Genomic DNA, 15,366 nt, shown 5'->3' on the forward strand with positions numbered 1-15,366 from the left:
AAGATGAGGGAGAGCTGGACATGCAAGGGACAACTGGCTTTGATCCCAAGATACAGGCCCTGGACAGCAGTGCGAGTTACAGATGGGACCAGGCCGGTAGAGCCCCATAAGCCTGCGTGACAGCCTGTGCCATAGGGCGGTGGCCAGCCCGGCTCTCAGAAGGGCTCGTGGGCAAAGACCCGTGGCCATGCTCAGGGCCAGCCGGGCTTGGGTTTCCCACATCCACCTCGCGGTAGCCGCCAAGATAAAGTGTGTCTTCTTGAAAAGTTCGCTCTGTCATTGTGCTTCCCTTCACACACTCCCTTATAGGGAATGGGTAGGTCATGTAGAATGACTTGGCCCTGTTCTGCACTTTGTCTTTTGTACCCGGTTTCAGGAAGGAGGTTGTTTTTAAACAAAAATCAATAAGGAAAACACAATGGAACAGTAAATCCTGTACTTGAAAGGTAGGAAACGCAGTACAGAGTCATCATCTGCTGTATTTGTATGAGGTTTCAAGTCTTTCAACAGTAGAATCAGGTTGTTGGCAGGAAAAAGATATTTGCATTGAACTGCATAATCCAGAGTAACTGGATTTGACTAAATAAATCTAGAAAGAAAAGAGCAGTGCTTTTTATTGGTCAGAATTATGAGAATTATGTTTTTAGCCCAAGAGGTATTTAGTGTACCAGATTTAGCAAATAAAGATACAGGACAGATAGTTAGATTTGAATTTCAGGTAAGCAGTGAATACTGTTTCAGTCAAAGTGTGTCCCATGCAATATTTGGGACATACTTATACTAAGAAGTTATTTGCTGTTTTTTATGAAATTCAAATTTAGCTGGGCATTTTGTACTTCACCTGGTGGTTTTTAAAACTTAGGATAACCCATGAGTACCCTGGTGACCCTCTTTCTAGCCACTTAAATGCTGAGAAGGCATTATTTATATTTGGCTGGTCATTCTGGATCAATCAGGAAGAGGAACTCCTTGAACACAGTCTTCAAAACCATGTTGTTTCTCCTTGGACTCAGCAGCACCCAGCACATAGTAGGTATTTGTGGGGGGAGAGGGAGTGGAAGATAAAGAAAAGGCTGGGACGCGCGGGCTCGCGAGGTAGCTCAGTGGCAGGATTTAACCCAGGGCATGACTCAGAAAATGTCAGAGAGAGCTGAGTAACCACACCGGGAATGGGAAGGAAATCGAGAGATGACGGAGAGCAGGAGGGTCTGAGGGAAGAGGGCCCCCAAGAGCTGGGGGCGGAGCCGGCGGCACTGGAACTTCTAAGGAGAGGCTGTGGCCAGGAGCTGGGCTCCCAGTAAGTAGGTGGGAAACACTTCGGGCTTTCCCTCTTTCTGTCCTGTAGTTTCCCACTGGTTACCTCCCATGTGCCAGATTTAATCACAAGCCAGTTAGCAAGGGAGCCTGGGAAAAGTGGTTTAGCAGGGGTCAGCCCCCTTGACAACAGGGCTGGGAGAGGGAAGGGAGCAGTCTGAGAGCGTGTGTGCAAGTGGCGCGCATTGCATTTCGGCCAGCTTACTGGACAGCTAAATATATAGACCTGGTTTGTATCTAGAAATCAGCTCTGCATGTGTGCACTGGTTTGCATGGTAAGTATTGTCTGAATGAATGAATGCACAGATGAATGACTATATGAATATACCATGAGGAAAAGTCATCTGTCACGTGCAACATGTTCCCCTCACCCTTGTAAATGGGCAGTGTCCCTTTGGGGGCACTGTTCCATGACCCCAGCATGTGTCATGGGGCTTCTGGGTCCCAGGCACTGTGCCGGCTGTCGTGAGTGCTCAGAGGCAGTCCAGGACCTGCCCACGTGTGGTTCCTGCTTGACCAGGGAAGCATCTCAGAGACCCATCATCCAAGGCAGGTTGGAATAAATGTGACAAGGGAAGTGTTGGTAGAGCGCTCTTGGGATTCAGAAGGGGAAGAGAGAATCCAGCATCTGGACTTGATGATTAGAGCTGACTTTGGAGCTGGGCTTGAGTCAGACAATAGAGAGGGTCTCAGCAGGCAGAAAAGGGCAGGACTGCACCAGACAAGATGGAGGAGATCCAGCACAGGCCCGCGGGCAGGAGTCTTCCTGCTCTGTCTTGGGAACGGTCTGGCTTGGGTGGAAATAGAATATAAGTAGTGGGAGATAAGGTCAGCCAGGCCAGCACTCTAGTGCAAGCCACCATCCTCTGTGACCTGGATCCTGGAAGAGGCTTGGAACTAGTCTCCCTGCTTCTGAGCCTTTCAGCCTTACAGTCTGTTTCCTGCCCAGCATTCACAGTGTTCCTGTTACTCTGCTGATACTCTGAAACCTTGCCATGTATATTGTGAGAGGGGTTCCTTAGAGAGCTCTAGAAGCCCCCTCCCTGACTCCCCACCTTTCTGACCCCTTCCCAGTCCTCATAGCAAGTTTGTTCTCACCTCAGTGCCTTGTACTTGCCGCCCCCTGGTCTGGAATATGCTTTCCCCAATATCCACATGGTGCACTTCATTTCATCTATATTCTGGACTTTTACCAAAGTATTTAATTTATGTTTAGAAGTGCATAGATTTGCATTATACATGGTGGTTTTGTAATCTCTTTCACCCCGCAGTTTATCATAAACATGCCTATAGGTCCATCCGTACGTCTGTGACGCCATGCGCAGCAGCTGCATAGCATTCCGTTGTGGGGATGCGATACAACTTAGTTTCCATTTGGACTTTTTGCATCTACTTTTTGTGCATGTGATTGTAGATAATAGCAATAGCAATCTTTGAGGCTACATTTTTTGCACATGCTTAATTATTTCCTTTTGATACCTTATAAATTCCTGGAAGTGTTCATTACTGGGTCATAGAATATGAACTTTATTTCATTCCATTACAAATATTTATTGTGCCTCTACTAAGTGCCAAGTAGTTAGAGGTACTGTTTTTGATAATATTGTCAAGTAGACTTCCAGAAAGTCAAACCAATTTACATGCCCACCCATTGTCTTAGTATAGATGAATAAAAAAATGGGACCCAGTAATACAGACTTTTTTGGGTTTTGTTAGTTCATTTCAACTTTCTTTAATGATCTCCAGAAGCCCAGAATTTAGGTGAGTTAAATCCTAGTGTGGGAGAATGGCAATGTGTAGATTGTCGGTTAGTAAAGGAGTCCAAAACTCTTTGTAATAGGACAAATATTATTAAAATTGTTGACCACAATATTTGGATAGAAAGACAGGTGAATCCAAAAAACAGGTGATGGACTAGGAAAATGGGGAGGGGTTGAACAGGTGCAGGGGGGTTGGACAGGTACGGTGCAGGTGGATGGGTGCAGGAGGTAGAATGTGGAGAGGTTGTGGCCATAAAACAGCTTTTGTGAGTTTGGCATCCAAAGGGTAGGGTCATTTTAAACAATGACCGAGTCCAGGAAAGTACTTTCTGTCATCAAAATTGTGTGACTTTCTGGAGTCATAGAAACTCTCTAGGTCTCGATCTGGGCAATTAGTTACATATGTGGGTCCATATGTGGTAGGCAGAGAAATGGCCCCCAACGATGTCTGCGCCCTCGTCCCCAGAGTTCAGCAGGGGGAAGGATGGTCTTTTCAGTTTATGTGCTGAATCAACTGGGTATCCCAATGGGAAGAGATTCACCTTAACTCTCACCTCGTAACCTACCCAAAGTTAATTTGCTGTATGGCAAATACTGTGGAAGTTTATGAAAGTAACAGCTTCTAGAAGAAAACAGTATGGATATTTTCAGTGTTGAGCTGGACAGATCTGCTACCAGAGCACAAAACATGCTAACCACTAAAGCTGGTTTAGTTGGTTGGTAAGTTGGGCCTCTGTCCGAAGAGCGGGGGCAGAACACAGCCCTGCACGGGTACGGGCTGCGCGGACGCCCGACAAGGACTCGCGTCCTGAGCGCATCCAGGATGCAGGCAAACAACAGGGAAAGGCGAACAACTCACTAAAGGGCTCTGGGGTCCACTGGGTTCTTGTGGGGAGAAGCAAACCTGTACTAAGGAGAATGGGATCCTTAGTGCTTAAAGGCACAGATCCTGGGGGTAAAGAGACCTGCTTTAGAAACTAGCTTCATTACTTAGTACCTGAGGGGTCGAAAGCACATTATAAAATTTCTTTAACCCATTTCTGTCTGTACGATGGGGATGATAGCCTCTGTCCCACAGAGAGCTATTTTAAAGGAGGTCATCCCTGTGCTTAGTGGAGGGCGTGGTGAGTTCTTGTTGTTGTCATTGTCTGATTAGAGCACTCCTCCCGCTGGAACATTCCATTCTTGAGTACTGGCATCTTCTCATATGTCTGATTGTGTGCCTCTGTCTCTGTGGGGGTGGGGTGGGCAGTGACAGGAACCAACCCCCATGGAGCTTCTTCAAGAGCTTTCATTTGCATACTGTCAGGCTTGAACCTCCTGTTCTAAAAAAAGTTATTTGTTGTTCTAATCGGAATGATTTCTTATGTTTCCTCCTAGAAAACTATTCCACCAACCATGTTGGAAACCACAGTGCGCCAGCGCCCCCCGAAGCTGGCGTTCCTGTGTCTGTACAGGAAGTGGCTCCCTGTGCCGGGGGGCTCCCTAAAAACCACAACTCCGGCTCCTCGTCCAAGCCCCCACAGGCCTCTACCACGGTGGCTCCCCAGAAGTGCTTTCTACAGATTGGAGGCATGACCTGTGCATCCTGTGTGTCCCACATAGAGAAGAGCCTGCAGAAGGAAGCAGGTAGGAGGCCTGCCCCGGCCTGCCCCTGGGGATGCTACGGGGGGCCGTCAGATGCTGCGGGCAGTAGAATGGGCGCTGGGCTCTCCTGCCACAGTACTCACTGCCTCCCTCAGCTCAGCAGCAGCCCTGGTCATCGGGCAGCAGGTTCATAGCACGACAGCAGAGAGGTCTCTCTGATGCTCTTGGGCACTTGGCAGTGTGCTCCTCAGGAAGTGTTTAGCTTGTTTAAGAAACAGTGTATCTCCCAGTGAGCTGGTGATGGGAAGGTCAGTGTGAAGGTTCTGGCACGTTCTGTAGGCAGCTTTCTCAGCTCATTCGGGCAGTCATCTCTGTTTTCCCCTCCAACCCCATCCATCAGCTCCGCACTATCGCATGAATATGTAGCCTGCAGTTTGTGGAGAAGCGGCAATTTTGAAAGTCCCATCCTTTTTGTCCCTGTATGTCACAGAGTGTTGTGGAAGTGCCATAGTGTTGTCCTCTAGCCCGCATTCCCAATACTGTCTCTTACACCTGAAAGTCCAACCAAAATTCTGTCCTAGTCTTTTGTTTGGAAAGTACCTTAACTATGACTACCTTGCCAGCAGAGTCACTTTCTCTCTTTCCATGTATCTCTCTGCTCAGACTCCTTGGCCCTTACAGTCAGCCCTAAAGTAGGGGGCTGCATTTCCAGCCGCTGACTCCCTCTGCTGTATAGTGTGCTGGAGTTCTAGAATGACTGTTTGCACATGGAGGCATGCTTGTCCTCCATGGGCTGGCTGCTCATAAAATACCCTAGATCTCACGGTGCCTGTGTTTCTTTTCCTGACTTGAATCCCTCATTTTTATCAATTATGGCATCCTTTCTAAAGCACAGTTCTTGCTTTAATGTGAACGAGTCATGTTTTCCCCTCAAACTCACACAGAAGTGTTAGCAAGGTACAGATCTCACTGGACTTAGGATAGTGTTACATTCCAATAAACCCATCATACGTTGAAAATATCATAAGTCAATAATACACCTAACCTAGGGAACATCATCATAGCTTGGCCAGACTGATCTGAAACAGGTCAGGATGTGTATGGGTGGTTCACCCTCACGGTGGCGCAGCTGATAGGGGCCAAGGCTCTGAGCCACTGCCTAGCATGGCCAGAGTTCTGTACAGCATAGTGCTCGCCCCAGAAAAGGTCCAAAGCCCGGATTTGAAGTACAGTTTCTACTGAATGGGTATCCCTTTTGTACCATCATAAAGTCGAAAACCTGTAAACCAAACTGTTGTTGGAAATGGTCTGCAGTCTGGGATTTCTCTTCCACTTCTTAAAGGGATTCAAGAGTGGAAAAGAGTAAGGAAACTACTTCTGAAAGAATTGTGTGTGTGTGTGTGTGTGTGTGTGTGTGTGTGTGTGAAAAGTGCCTGAAGATAAAAGTCCACCACTGAGGTCCCAGTAGTTGTGAGCTGCAGACTGTATCCCTTGCTGTGGGATGTGTGCGCCCTCGGCATCTTCCCGAGCCTGACTCAGTGGCCCCCATCCAGCAGCCCAGGCATCGTCTGGGAGCAGGGCACAGAACCTCAGGCCCACTCCACAGACTGACTGAACCAGAATCTGGAGTTTAACAAGGTCCTCAGGTGGTTTGTATGCCCATCAAAGTGTGAGAAGCATTGTTCTAGAACACTGGTTCTCACACTTGGCTGGTGCATTAAAGTCGCCTGGGGAGCTTTTAAAAAAAAAAAGGTGGCTGGTGTCCACCTTGAGGGATTCTGATTTAACTGCTCTGAGATTAGGGCCAGGCACAGTGATTGTTAAAAGCTCCCCAAGTGACCTCATGTGCAGTCAAGTCTGAGAACTCCTGTTCTAGAGGCTTCTGGGGCAGATGTTTTCCTTTGTTAGTTGATGTTGACTGTGTCATCCCAGAGGCCTTCCCTGGAGTGATACACCTGTGGCCCGATGGTTCCAGGTATTCTGTCAGTGCTGGTTGCCCTCATGGCTGGGAAGGCAGAGGTCAAGTATAACCCAGAAGTCATCCAGCCCCTGGAGATAGCTCAGCTCATCCAGGACATGGGCTTTGAGGCGACAGTAATGGAAGACTACACAGGCTCCGATGGCGACCTCGAACTCATTGTAAGTGCGGCAGCTGAGCGGGAGCTGGGGCGGGACCTGGGGCCTGGAAACTTCTCCCGTTTTGCACATATCCTACGTGTTGTTGGGGTTTTGTTTGTTTGGTTTTCCTTTGAAGCCAACAACAACGACCTGTTCCTTTTGTGAGGAAATGTCAGTCCTGTCACAGTCACGGGGGTGCATCCCACTGGGCACGTTCACAGTGTGAGGAGGAGGAGGAGGTGAGTGGCAGGAGTGTAGGAAGAAGAAGAGTTTCAATGGCAGCTGTCCAGAGTTGGACTGGAGGGCGCTGAATCTGAACACATTCCAGAAAGCCTGGAGGGAAGCTAGAATGCCAGGGGCATCTCAAGGCCAGAGGTGAGTCAGCATGGTAACCAGTGCCCTGGTGCCATCACAGCCCAATGCAGGCACAGGGCTGTCTAGAAGGTAGTTGGCGACCAGTGTCCCGAAGCACTCAGTCTGAGGTGAATGCCAGGGTGGCAGGGGTGGTGGTGGGCGGGGGCGTGGGCATTACTGTTTGCTGTCTCTCCACTGTCACCAGCTGTGCGTGACAGCAGACCATGGCAACAGTAGGTATGTCTAGCATTAACAACATGATGTATTCATAAGAACTTGTGTATAAACGCTCTTTTGTGTAAATAAAGGGAGACTTAGGACAAGGAATTGAGTAATACTGTTGTACCGAGAAGGAGGGGTCTTACTCCCTTACTGTGTTTAGTCACTGCCGTTAGTGGTAAGTAAATGTTTGAAGAAAGAGTACTAAGGACACTGGTGGCACTTTGAGCTCTTGATAAGGGGCATTCTTTGTCAAGCAAACCCTTGGCTCTGGTTGGGCCTCCTGGTGTGTGCTTGGGTAAAGTGTACTGCTCTCGGGCTTACGGTCCTGGTGCCCCTGAGGCCAGAGCGGGGCCTCTGCTGAGACCCCAGCCCCAATGGAAAATGCCTCTGCTTGCATAGACCACTGTGGAAAATCTAGATCATGAATACTATTGGGAAAGGTGAAAATAATTGGTTTTTAAATACACATTTTAATCTTTCTTTTGCCAGTGAGAGAAAAAGGTAATAAATAAATGAGTAAGACAAATGCATAACTCAATTTTTACTTACTTTTATGTATAGGTATTTGTCTATAGGTCCAAATGACCAAATCAGACAATTTATTCATTTAGTTCATGGGTTTAATTGTGTGGAGAAAAGATAGCTTATATAGAAAAGTTGTATGACATGGTTTTTGAGCTTTAATTTATGCAGATGTGCGATCCAGTTATGAATGGTTCCTAAAATACCTTATGTTTGACTTTTAATCTTCACAAGATATTCTTGCATAGAACCGAACATACAAAGAGTATGCATGAGATATTAAACACTACAGAACTTTAAACAAAGCAGAGCTAGAATTGTGGAGAGGTTTTTACCAGAGTCATATTTATTTTCTGGGTTCCAGTTTTATTAAAGCTTTTAATTAAATAATTAAAGTATTTTAAATGTTCCATATTTTTAAGTGTCAGAATAATATTTGCAAATTGCAACACTCTTGCAACATAATGCTTGTTAAAACCTAAAGGAATTGAATTACAATGGCTATGGTATTATATAATGTATTCTTTTTTTAAAATTTAAATTCAGTTAATGCATAGTGTATAAATAGTTTCAGAGGTAGAATCCAGTGATTCATCAGTCTTATATAATACCCAGTGCTCCTCCCATCACATGCCCTCATTAATGTCTGTCACTCACTTACCCCGTCCCACCACCCACCTCCCCTCCAGCAACTCTGTTTGTTTCCTGTGGTTAAGAGTCTCTTAGGGTTTGTCTCCCTCTCTGATTTCATCTTGTTTTATTTTCTCCCTAGTCCCCTGCGGTCCTCTTTTATTTTCTTAAATTCCATATGAGTGAGATCATATAATTGTCTTTCTCTAATTGACTTATTTCACTTAGCATGATACCCTCTAGTTCCATCCATGTCATTTCAGATGGCAAGATTTCTTTTTCTGATGGCTGAATAATATTCCTCAGATGGCAAGATTTCTTTTTCTGATGGCTGAATAATATTCCATTGTTTATACGAACCACATCTTCTTTATCCAGTCACCTGTCGGTGAACATCTGGGTTCTTTCCATAGTTTGGCTGTTGTGGACATTGCTGCTATAAATATTCTGGTGCAGGTGCCCCTTCAGATCACTACATTTGTATCTTTTGGGTAAACACCTCGTAGTGCAATTGCTGGGCTATAGGGTAGCTCTGTTTTCGGGAACTTTTATACTGTTTTCCAAGTGGCTGCACCAGCTTACATTCCCACCAACAGTGTAGGAGGGAGGGTTCCTCTTTCTCTGCATCCTTACCAATACCTGTTGTTTCCTGACTTGTTAATTTTAGCCATTCTCACTGGTGTGAGGTGGTATTCTCATTGCACTTTTGATTTGTATTTCCCTGGTGCTGAGTGATGTTTAGCATTTTTTTCATGTGTCTCTTGGCCATCTGGATGTCTTTAGAGTGATGTCTGTTCATGTCTTCTGCACATTTCTTGTTTGGACTGTTCGGTCTTTGGATGTTGAGTTTGATAAGTTCTTTTAGATTTTGGATACTAGCCCTTTATCTGATACGTCATTTCCAAATATCTTCTCCCATTCTGTTGGTTGGTTGTCTTTTGGTTTTGTCAACTGTTTCCTTTGCTGTGAAAAAACTTATCTTGATAAAAATAGTTCATTTTGCCCTTGCTTCCCTTGCCTTTGGCAATGTTTCTAGGAAGAAGTTGCTGAGGCTGAGGTAGAAGAGGTTGCTGCCTGTATTCTCTAGGATTTTGATGGATTCCTGTCTCACATTTAGATCTTTCATCCATTTTGAGTCAATTTTTGTATGTGGTGTAAGGAAGTGGTCCAGTTTCATTCTTCTGCATGTGGCTCTCCAATTTTCTGAATACCATTGGTCAAAGAGACTATCTTTTTTTCCATTGGACATTCTTTCTTGCTTTGTTGAAGATTAGTTGACCATAGAGTTGAGGGTCCATTTTTGGGTTCTTTATTCTGTTCCATTGATCTATGTGTCTGTTTTTGTGCCAGTACCATACTGTCTTGATGGTCATAGCTTTGTAATAGAGCTTGAAGCCTGGAATTGTGATTTTCTTTTTCAACATTCTTTTGTCTATTCAGGGTCTTTTCTTGTTCCATACAAATTTTAGGATTATTTGTTGTAGCTCTATGAAAAAAAGTTGATGGTATTTCGATAGGGATTGCTTTTAATGTGTAGATTGGTCTAGGTGACATAGACATGTTCATAATATTTGTTGTTCCAGTCCATGAACATGGAATGTTTTTCCATTTCTTTGTGTCTTCCTCAATTTCTTTCATAAGCATTCTGTAGTTTTCAATGTACAGATCCTTTGCCTTTTTGGTTAGGTTTAGTCCTACGTTTCTTTTGGCTTTGGGTGTAATTGTGTTGTAATTTTGGTGTAATTGATCGATTCCTTCATTTCTCTTTCTTCTCTATCATTGTTAATGTATAAAAATGCAACTGATTTCTATGCATTAACTTTATATCCTGCCACTTTGCTGAATTCCTGTATGAGTTCCAGCAATTTTGGAGTGGTGCCTTTTGAGTTTTCCACATAAAGTATCATATCATCTGCAAAGAGTGAGAGTTTGACTTCTTTGCCAGTTTGGATGCCTTTTATTTCTTTTTGTTGCCTGATTGCTGAGGCTAGGACTTCTAATACTATGTTGAATAATAGTGGTTAAAGTGGGCATCCCTGCTGTGTTCCTCACCTTAGGGGAAAAGCTCTCAGTTCAATGAAAACATTTTTTGAGCAATGTTCAAATTGGTCTCAGCAGTTGTTAATATCATCACATGTTCAGACACTGTGTGTAGACATTTTATGTCTGTATTTAATGAGAATTCTGGGAAATGATGACCACTAACACTCAAAAGAATGACTTGTCTGGCTTGCTAACACCTGTTATAGGGACAGTATGTCTCACGTCAGACTCTCTTTCTCTCATCCATAAGCACAGTGTGGCAGAAGTGCCATTTTAGAGAGGACTGGGTGGCTTAAGAAAGCTCATCCCTGTTGGTCTGTCTCCATCTGCTTCGTGACTAGCTACGTCTCTTGTCCCTGGGTTGGGGATGAATTGCTGTTCACCTGCCCTCAGCCCCTGGGGGAACGTGCAGATCTTGCCCATGAAGTCTGGAGGTGGGAGTCCAGAGCCCTCGGAATGATGTAATGGAAAGAGGAAGGACTCATGGCTGCCTGCTGACCCCACTCCCTCTGGGCTTTCGGTGAGATCCTTTCAATCCCAAGTGAGCGGTATTTTTGTCATCCTGTGTGGCAGATCACGGGGATGACCTGTGCGTCCTGTGTTCACAACATTGAGTCCAGACTCACAAGGACAAACGGCATCACCTACGCCTCTGTGGCCCTTGCCACCAGCAAAGCCCACGTGAAATTTGATCCTGAAATTATCGGTCCACGGGATATTGTCCGAATTATCGAGGTGAGTTGTTCATTAGAACATGTTACACAGACTCCTATGATGTTGTGTGTCACCTGTACTTCCATCTAAAAAACGTGCCCATCTTTTTAAAACCAGTGATTGATAAAGGAAAAGGTCACCTAGCCTATCCTTCAAGTTTTCCCAGGGAAGTAAAGGTGAATCATTTTAAAATAAACTGAAATTAAGTAAATGTCAGATAATCTGAGGGTGAAAAATCAGTGAATGGGAAAGAAAAGGAAATTATTGTTTTAATTGCAGATATTCCTTGAGAAACATCAATATCAGCAAGATATGTGGCACATTTCATTACCTGATTGTAATTGTAAATATTATTTATATCTGTGCCAAGTATCTATAGACCAAAGGATGGTTGGTAAGGAGAGGACTTACTGCATTTTACCTGGGCCTGCTTGATCATGGGAGAGTTCAGTCGTTTCTGGATTGGAAAATCAATTAGAAGAGCTTTCACACACTTCCTCCCTCTGTTCCCTCCCTCGCTTTGTCCACGGACACTCCTCATTTCCTTTATAAGGTCTGTTTCTAGAAACCATAAGAGGATAAGCATTAGTGGTGATCTGATGAGTTTAGACAGTCCAAACCCGAACAAGATGAATTCATCACACGTGAGGGTCAGGATAAACACAGTTCAGCAGGAAGTACTAACGCAGTGAAACCTCTTGTATCAACCTTGACGTTGTCTTTCATTTTCTCTTGGTGTTGTGTGTGCTTAGGAGAGATGTCGTCTGTTATATGACTCAGCAGGGTTCCTTGACATGCGTTAATAGTAGGCTGCTGCTGCTAGAACCCGGCCTTCCAGGCAGACAGCAGAGCTTCTCTAGCAGATGTGAAGAGACCCCCCAGAGGGGTTAAGTGACTCCACTTGCTGGTATCCAGCTCAAGGCTGCAGGAAAACCCAGATCTCACAGTTCTAAGCTCAGCGGCCTTTTGCTTTTTGCCCTAGCACAGGTCTTACAGATCAGTATTGGGGGTGGGGGGCATTGATGAGGCCCAGAAAGCAGACTGATGTGCTGTCAGGAGGGTCCCAGGGGGTGCTTGGAACCCATCTCTATCATCTTCTTATTCCTCATGCCCTTCCTGGCCTCCACGCTGCCGGCTGAGCTCAATACAGCAGCATCTCTGTCCTCATCTGGGGACTATTGTTCATGTCTGGCCCCGGTTCCTGCGACTCTGCTGCCTCTTTCCCTAATGTAACTAGGCTGGTGTTCCTTGTAAGAGGATTTGTCTTTAGACGGTCTTAGATACTCTTTTTCCAATCGTGACTTTTAATTTTCATTTTAATCATCAGAGTCCCGGGGCCCCTCTTTGTGTTGTGCTGACCAGCAGGACATTTCCTGGCAGTCTTTCCTGTGTTATTTCATAAAGGGGTCAGATAGGATAAGGTGAAGAGGGTCAGGGAGCGAGGCGGCCAAAGAAATGCTGGAGTCACTCCCTAAAAAGAACCAGCAGATTGCCAGGCAGTACCCGTCTGGCTTCAGGGGAAGCGGGGCCTGCAGAGGCTGAAGGAGCCTGGGTCTGTTCTCTGGGGAGAGGCCCAGGTGGGGAGCCCTGAAACCTGTTCCCTGAGCCCCAGACCTTGCTCTTCCAGTAGCTTAATGGCTCCGATCTTCAGTTTCCTCAGGCAGGGAATGCCAGCGCTTGACCTGACCACTCCCTAGGTGGGGTTCCTCACAGAAAATTTCTGTGTGTATAAATTCATCATGAATCAGCCTCAGGGCATGTTGAAGTTTCTCCCAGAACCTGCTGGCTTTGCCCACAGAAGGACCAGGAGTCCCCGTCTGAGGCCATTCCCTTGGGGATGATACAGTCTGTGAGCAGAGATGGCGCTGGGCCTCTGACAGGACTTGTAGTGTGATTTGGGTACAGAAGTCATGAGCAGAAAAACCCGTAGTCTTTTGAGGCGATTTTTTGGTTAACTTTCTAATTTCCAAAGATGTAAAATGCTTTCTACCAATGCATGTTTAACCAAGTGCTTTCCTTCTTGTTTCTCACTTCTCCTTTTTTAATAATAAGGAAATCGGCTTTCATGCTTCCCCGGCCCAGAGAAACTCCGGCGCCCATCACTTGGACCACAAGGTGGAAATAAAGCAGTAGGTAGAACAGAAAAGACTGGTGCTCTTGACCAAGTGTCCCCCGTCACCGGGCCTGCCTCATTCTGTGCTCATCAGTGTCCCTGCTGTCCTTGCTTCCCACAGCACTCTGTGATGTTAACCCTCTAAGACAGTGCTGTCCGACAGAACTTTCTGCGATGACAGAAATGTTCTATACCCACACTGCCCAGGGTGGTGGCCACAGGCTACAGAGTACTTAGTATGACTAAGGAACTGAATTCCTTTGATTGAATCCTAACTGATTTTAATTTAAATCGCCACTTACACGGCTGGTGGCTAACTTAAGTTGGGAGAAAGAGTGTGGATTTTTTTCTTTCACAACAGAGTATTTTGAGACTTTATTTGAATAGGTTCTAGAAGTGGGGTCTGAGGGCAGGAACTACAGTCATGGGAAAGAACACGGCCTGAGAACAGGCGGCCTGAGCTCATTCGTTGTTGCGGACGTTCACTTACTTGATCCACAAGCACAAGGGTGCTGTTGTAGGCAGGGCACTATGCCAGGTGCTAGGGATGAAGAGGATACCGTCCCAGCCTCGGAGGGGCTCTAGCTGGGCTGGGAAAGAGGAGATGAGCAGCGGATCGAGTGGGTTCAGGGGGCGCCGGGAAGCCAGCCAGCGGGGGACGCATGATCTGAGCCTCGAAGAGTGAGTGGAAGTTTGCCAGGCTGTGGGGATGGGGGTTGACTTGAGGGTCTTCTAGGGGCATGGAGACAGGGGTCTTCAGGGACTCCTGTGACTGCTGTGGTCAGCACGCCTGGAGCAGGGAAGGACTGACAGGAGAGGCACCTGGAAGACGAGCGAGGGGCTAATCCTCGGGGCCCTGGGGGACAGGCTGAGAGTCTAAGATTGCGTCTTGGGGGCCTGTGGTTTGCAGACCGGAGTGGAGGTGTGCTAGGGCTTCCACAACACGTGGTGGGAACGTCACAAATGCTCACATGAGACCACAGCTATCCCCTGCGACCCCCATGTCAGACTTCGGTGTTCACCAAGATGGCTTTGCAGTTCTCACTGACTAGATTACATAATAGTTTAAAAATCAAATGTAGAAGTAAGTTCAGACTAATAAAATTTTGTTTTTATCTGTTTTTTTTTTTTCTTGGGAGGCTGTATGAAATTTTATTTTGAAAGAAGAGCAGCAGGCAGCCATGTGGGCTGGGGTGTTCCCCTTCTTTAGGGCTGGGTTCTCAGTTCTGGGCCTCAGTCCCCCCCACCCCAACAACGGATTAGAGGCGACGGGTCAGCCTCAGGCGGGCAGGGTGTCTGTGTATCTCTGGAATATCCCCGAGAAGTTTAAACCCATAGGTGCTTTCTCAGGTGGCTGGGTGTCAGGGAGGGAGCCTTCCCCTTGCTCCACACCCCTGGTGGTGTGTCTCAGACATGTGACAAAAGCAAGTCTGAAACTGAGGCCCCAGGAGAAGGCCAGCCCACAATCCAAGTGACAGATGCTACCTAATAGGCTGGTGTCACTGCTTTGCTTTGCAGGTGGAGGAAGTCTTTCCTGTGCAGCCTGGTGTTCGGCATCCCCGTCATGGGTCTCATGATCTACATGCTGGTGCCCAGCCATGAGCCCCACGAGGCCATGGTCCTGGACCGCAACATCATTCCGGGACTGTCCATCCTCAATCTCATCTTCTTTATCTTGTGTACCTTTGTCCAGGTGCGTATTGGGGGGGGTGGGGGCAACCTCTGCCCTCCCGCGCCAGACACAGCCCTTCAGCGTGGCTCTACCACAGCTGCCCTCTGGGGGCTTTTTTTCTGTCTTAAAATTCTTGAGAGGCAGGGGGCGGGTGGGCATAAAAGGACTTGGTCTCACCATCACTTTCACGGTTGTAGGTGATCAACTCTCCCTGTATAGCAAGCCCTGAGCCGGGCCCCCTGGAACTTCTACTCCAGGGCTGGTAGGAGGGAGCTAGCTGTGTTGCTGGTGGGAAGTGTGCCCTCCGCCTGCTTTAG

General features: G+C 46.6%; 1 protein-coding gene across 3 annotated transcripts in view; it reads left to right on the forward strand.

The window, feature by feature from the left end:
- The window catches only part of ATP7B (ATPase copper transporting beta), a 71,295-nt gene that overhangs the window by 34,290 nt on the left and 21,639 nt on the right, over positions 1-15,366 (forward strand). For all 3 annotated transcript variants that reach the window (XM_059378030.1, XM_059378028.1, XM_059378029.1), the window contains 5 exons: positions 4,455-4,703; positions 6,637-6,800; positions 11,124-11,285; positions 13,317-13,393; positions 14,896-15,070. In XM_059378030.1, coding sequence (XP_059234013.1) covers positions 4,455-4,703; positions 6,637-6,800; positions 11,124-11,285; positions 13,317-13,393; positions 14,896-15,070 — 827 coding nt within the window. The remainder of the gene's footprint in view (positions 1-4,454; positions 4,704-6,636; positions 6,801-11,123; positions 11,286-13,316; positions 13,394-14,895; positions 15,071-15,366) is intronic.

This window comes from Mustela nigripes, chromosome 15 (genome assembly GCF_022355385.1).
Source record: "Mustela nigripes isolate SB6536 chromosome 15, MUSNIG.SB6536, whole genome shotgun sequence".
NCBI classification, from domain to species: Eukaryota; Metazoa; Chordata; class Mammalia; order Carnivora; family Mustelidae; genus Mustela; species Mustela nigripes.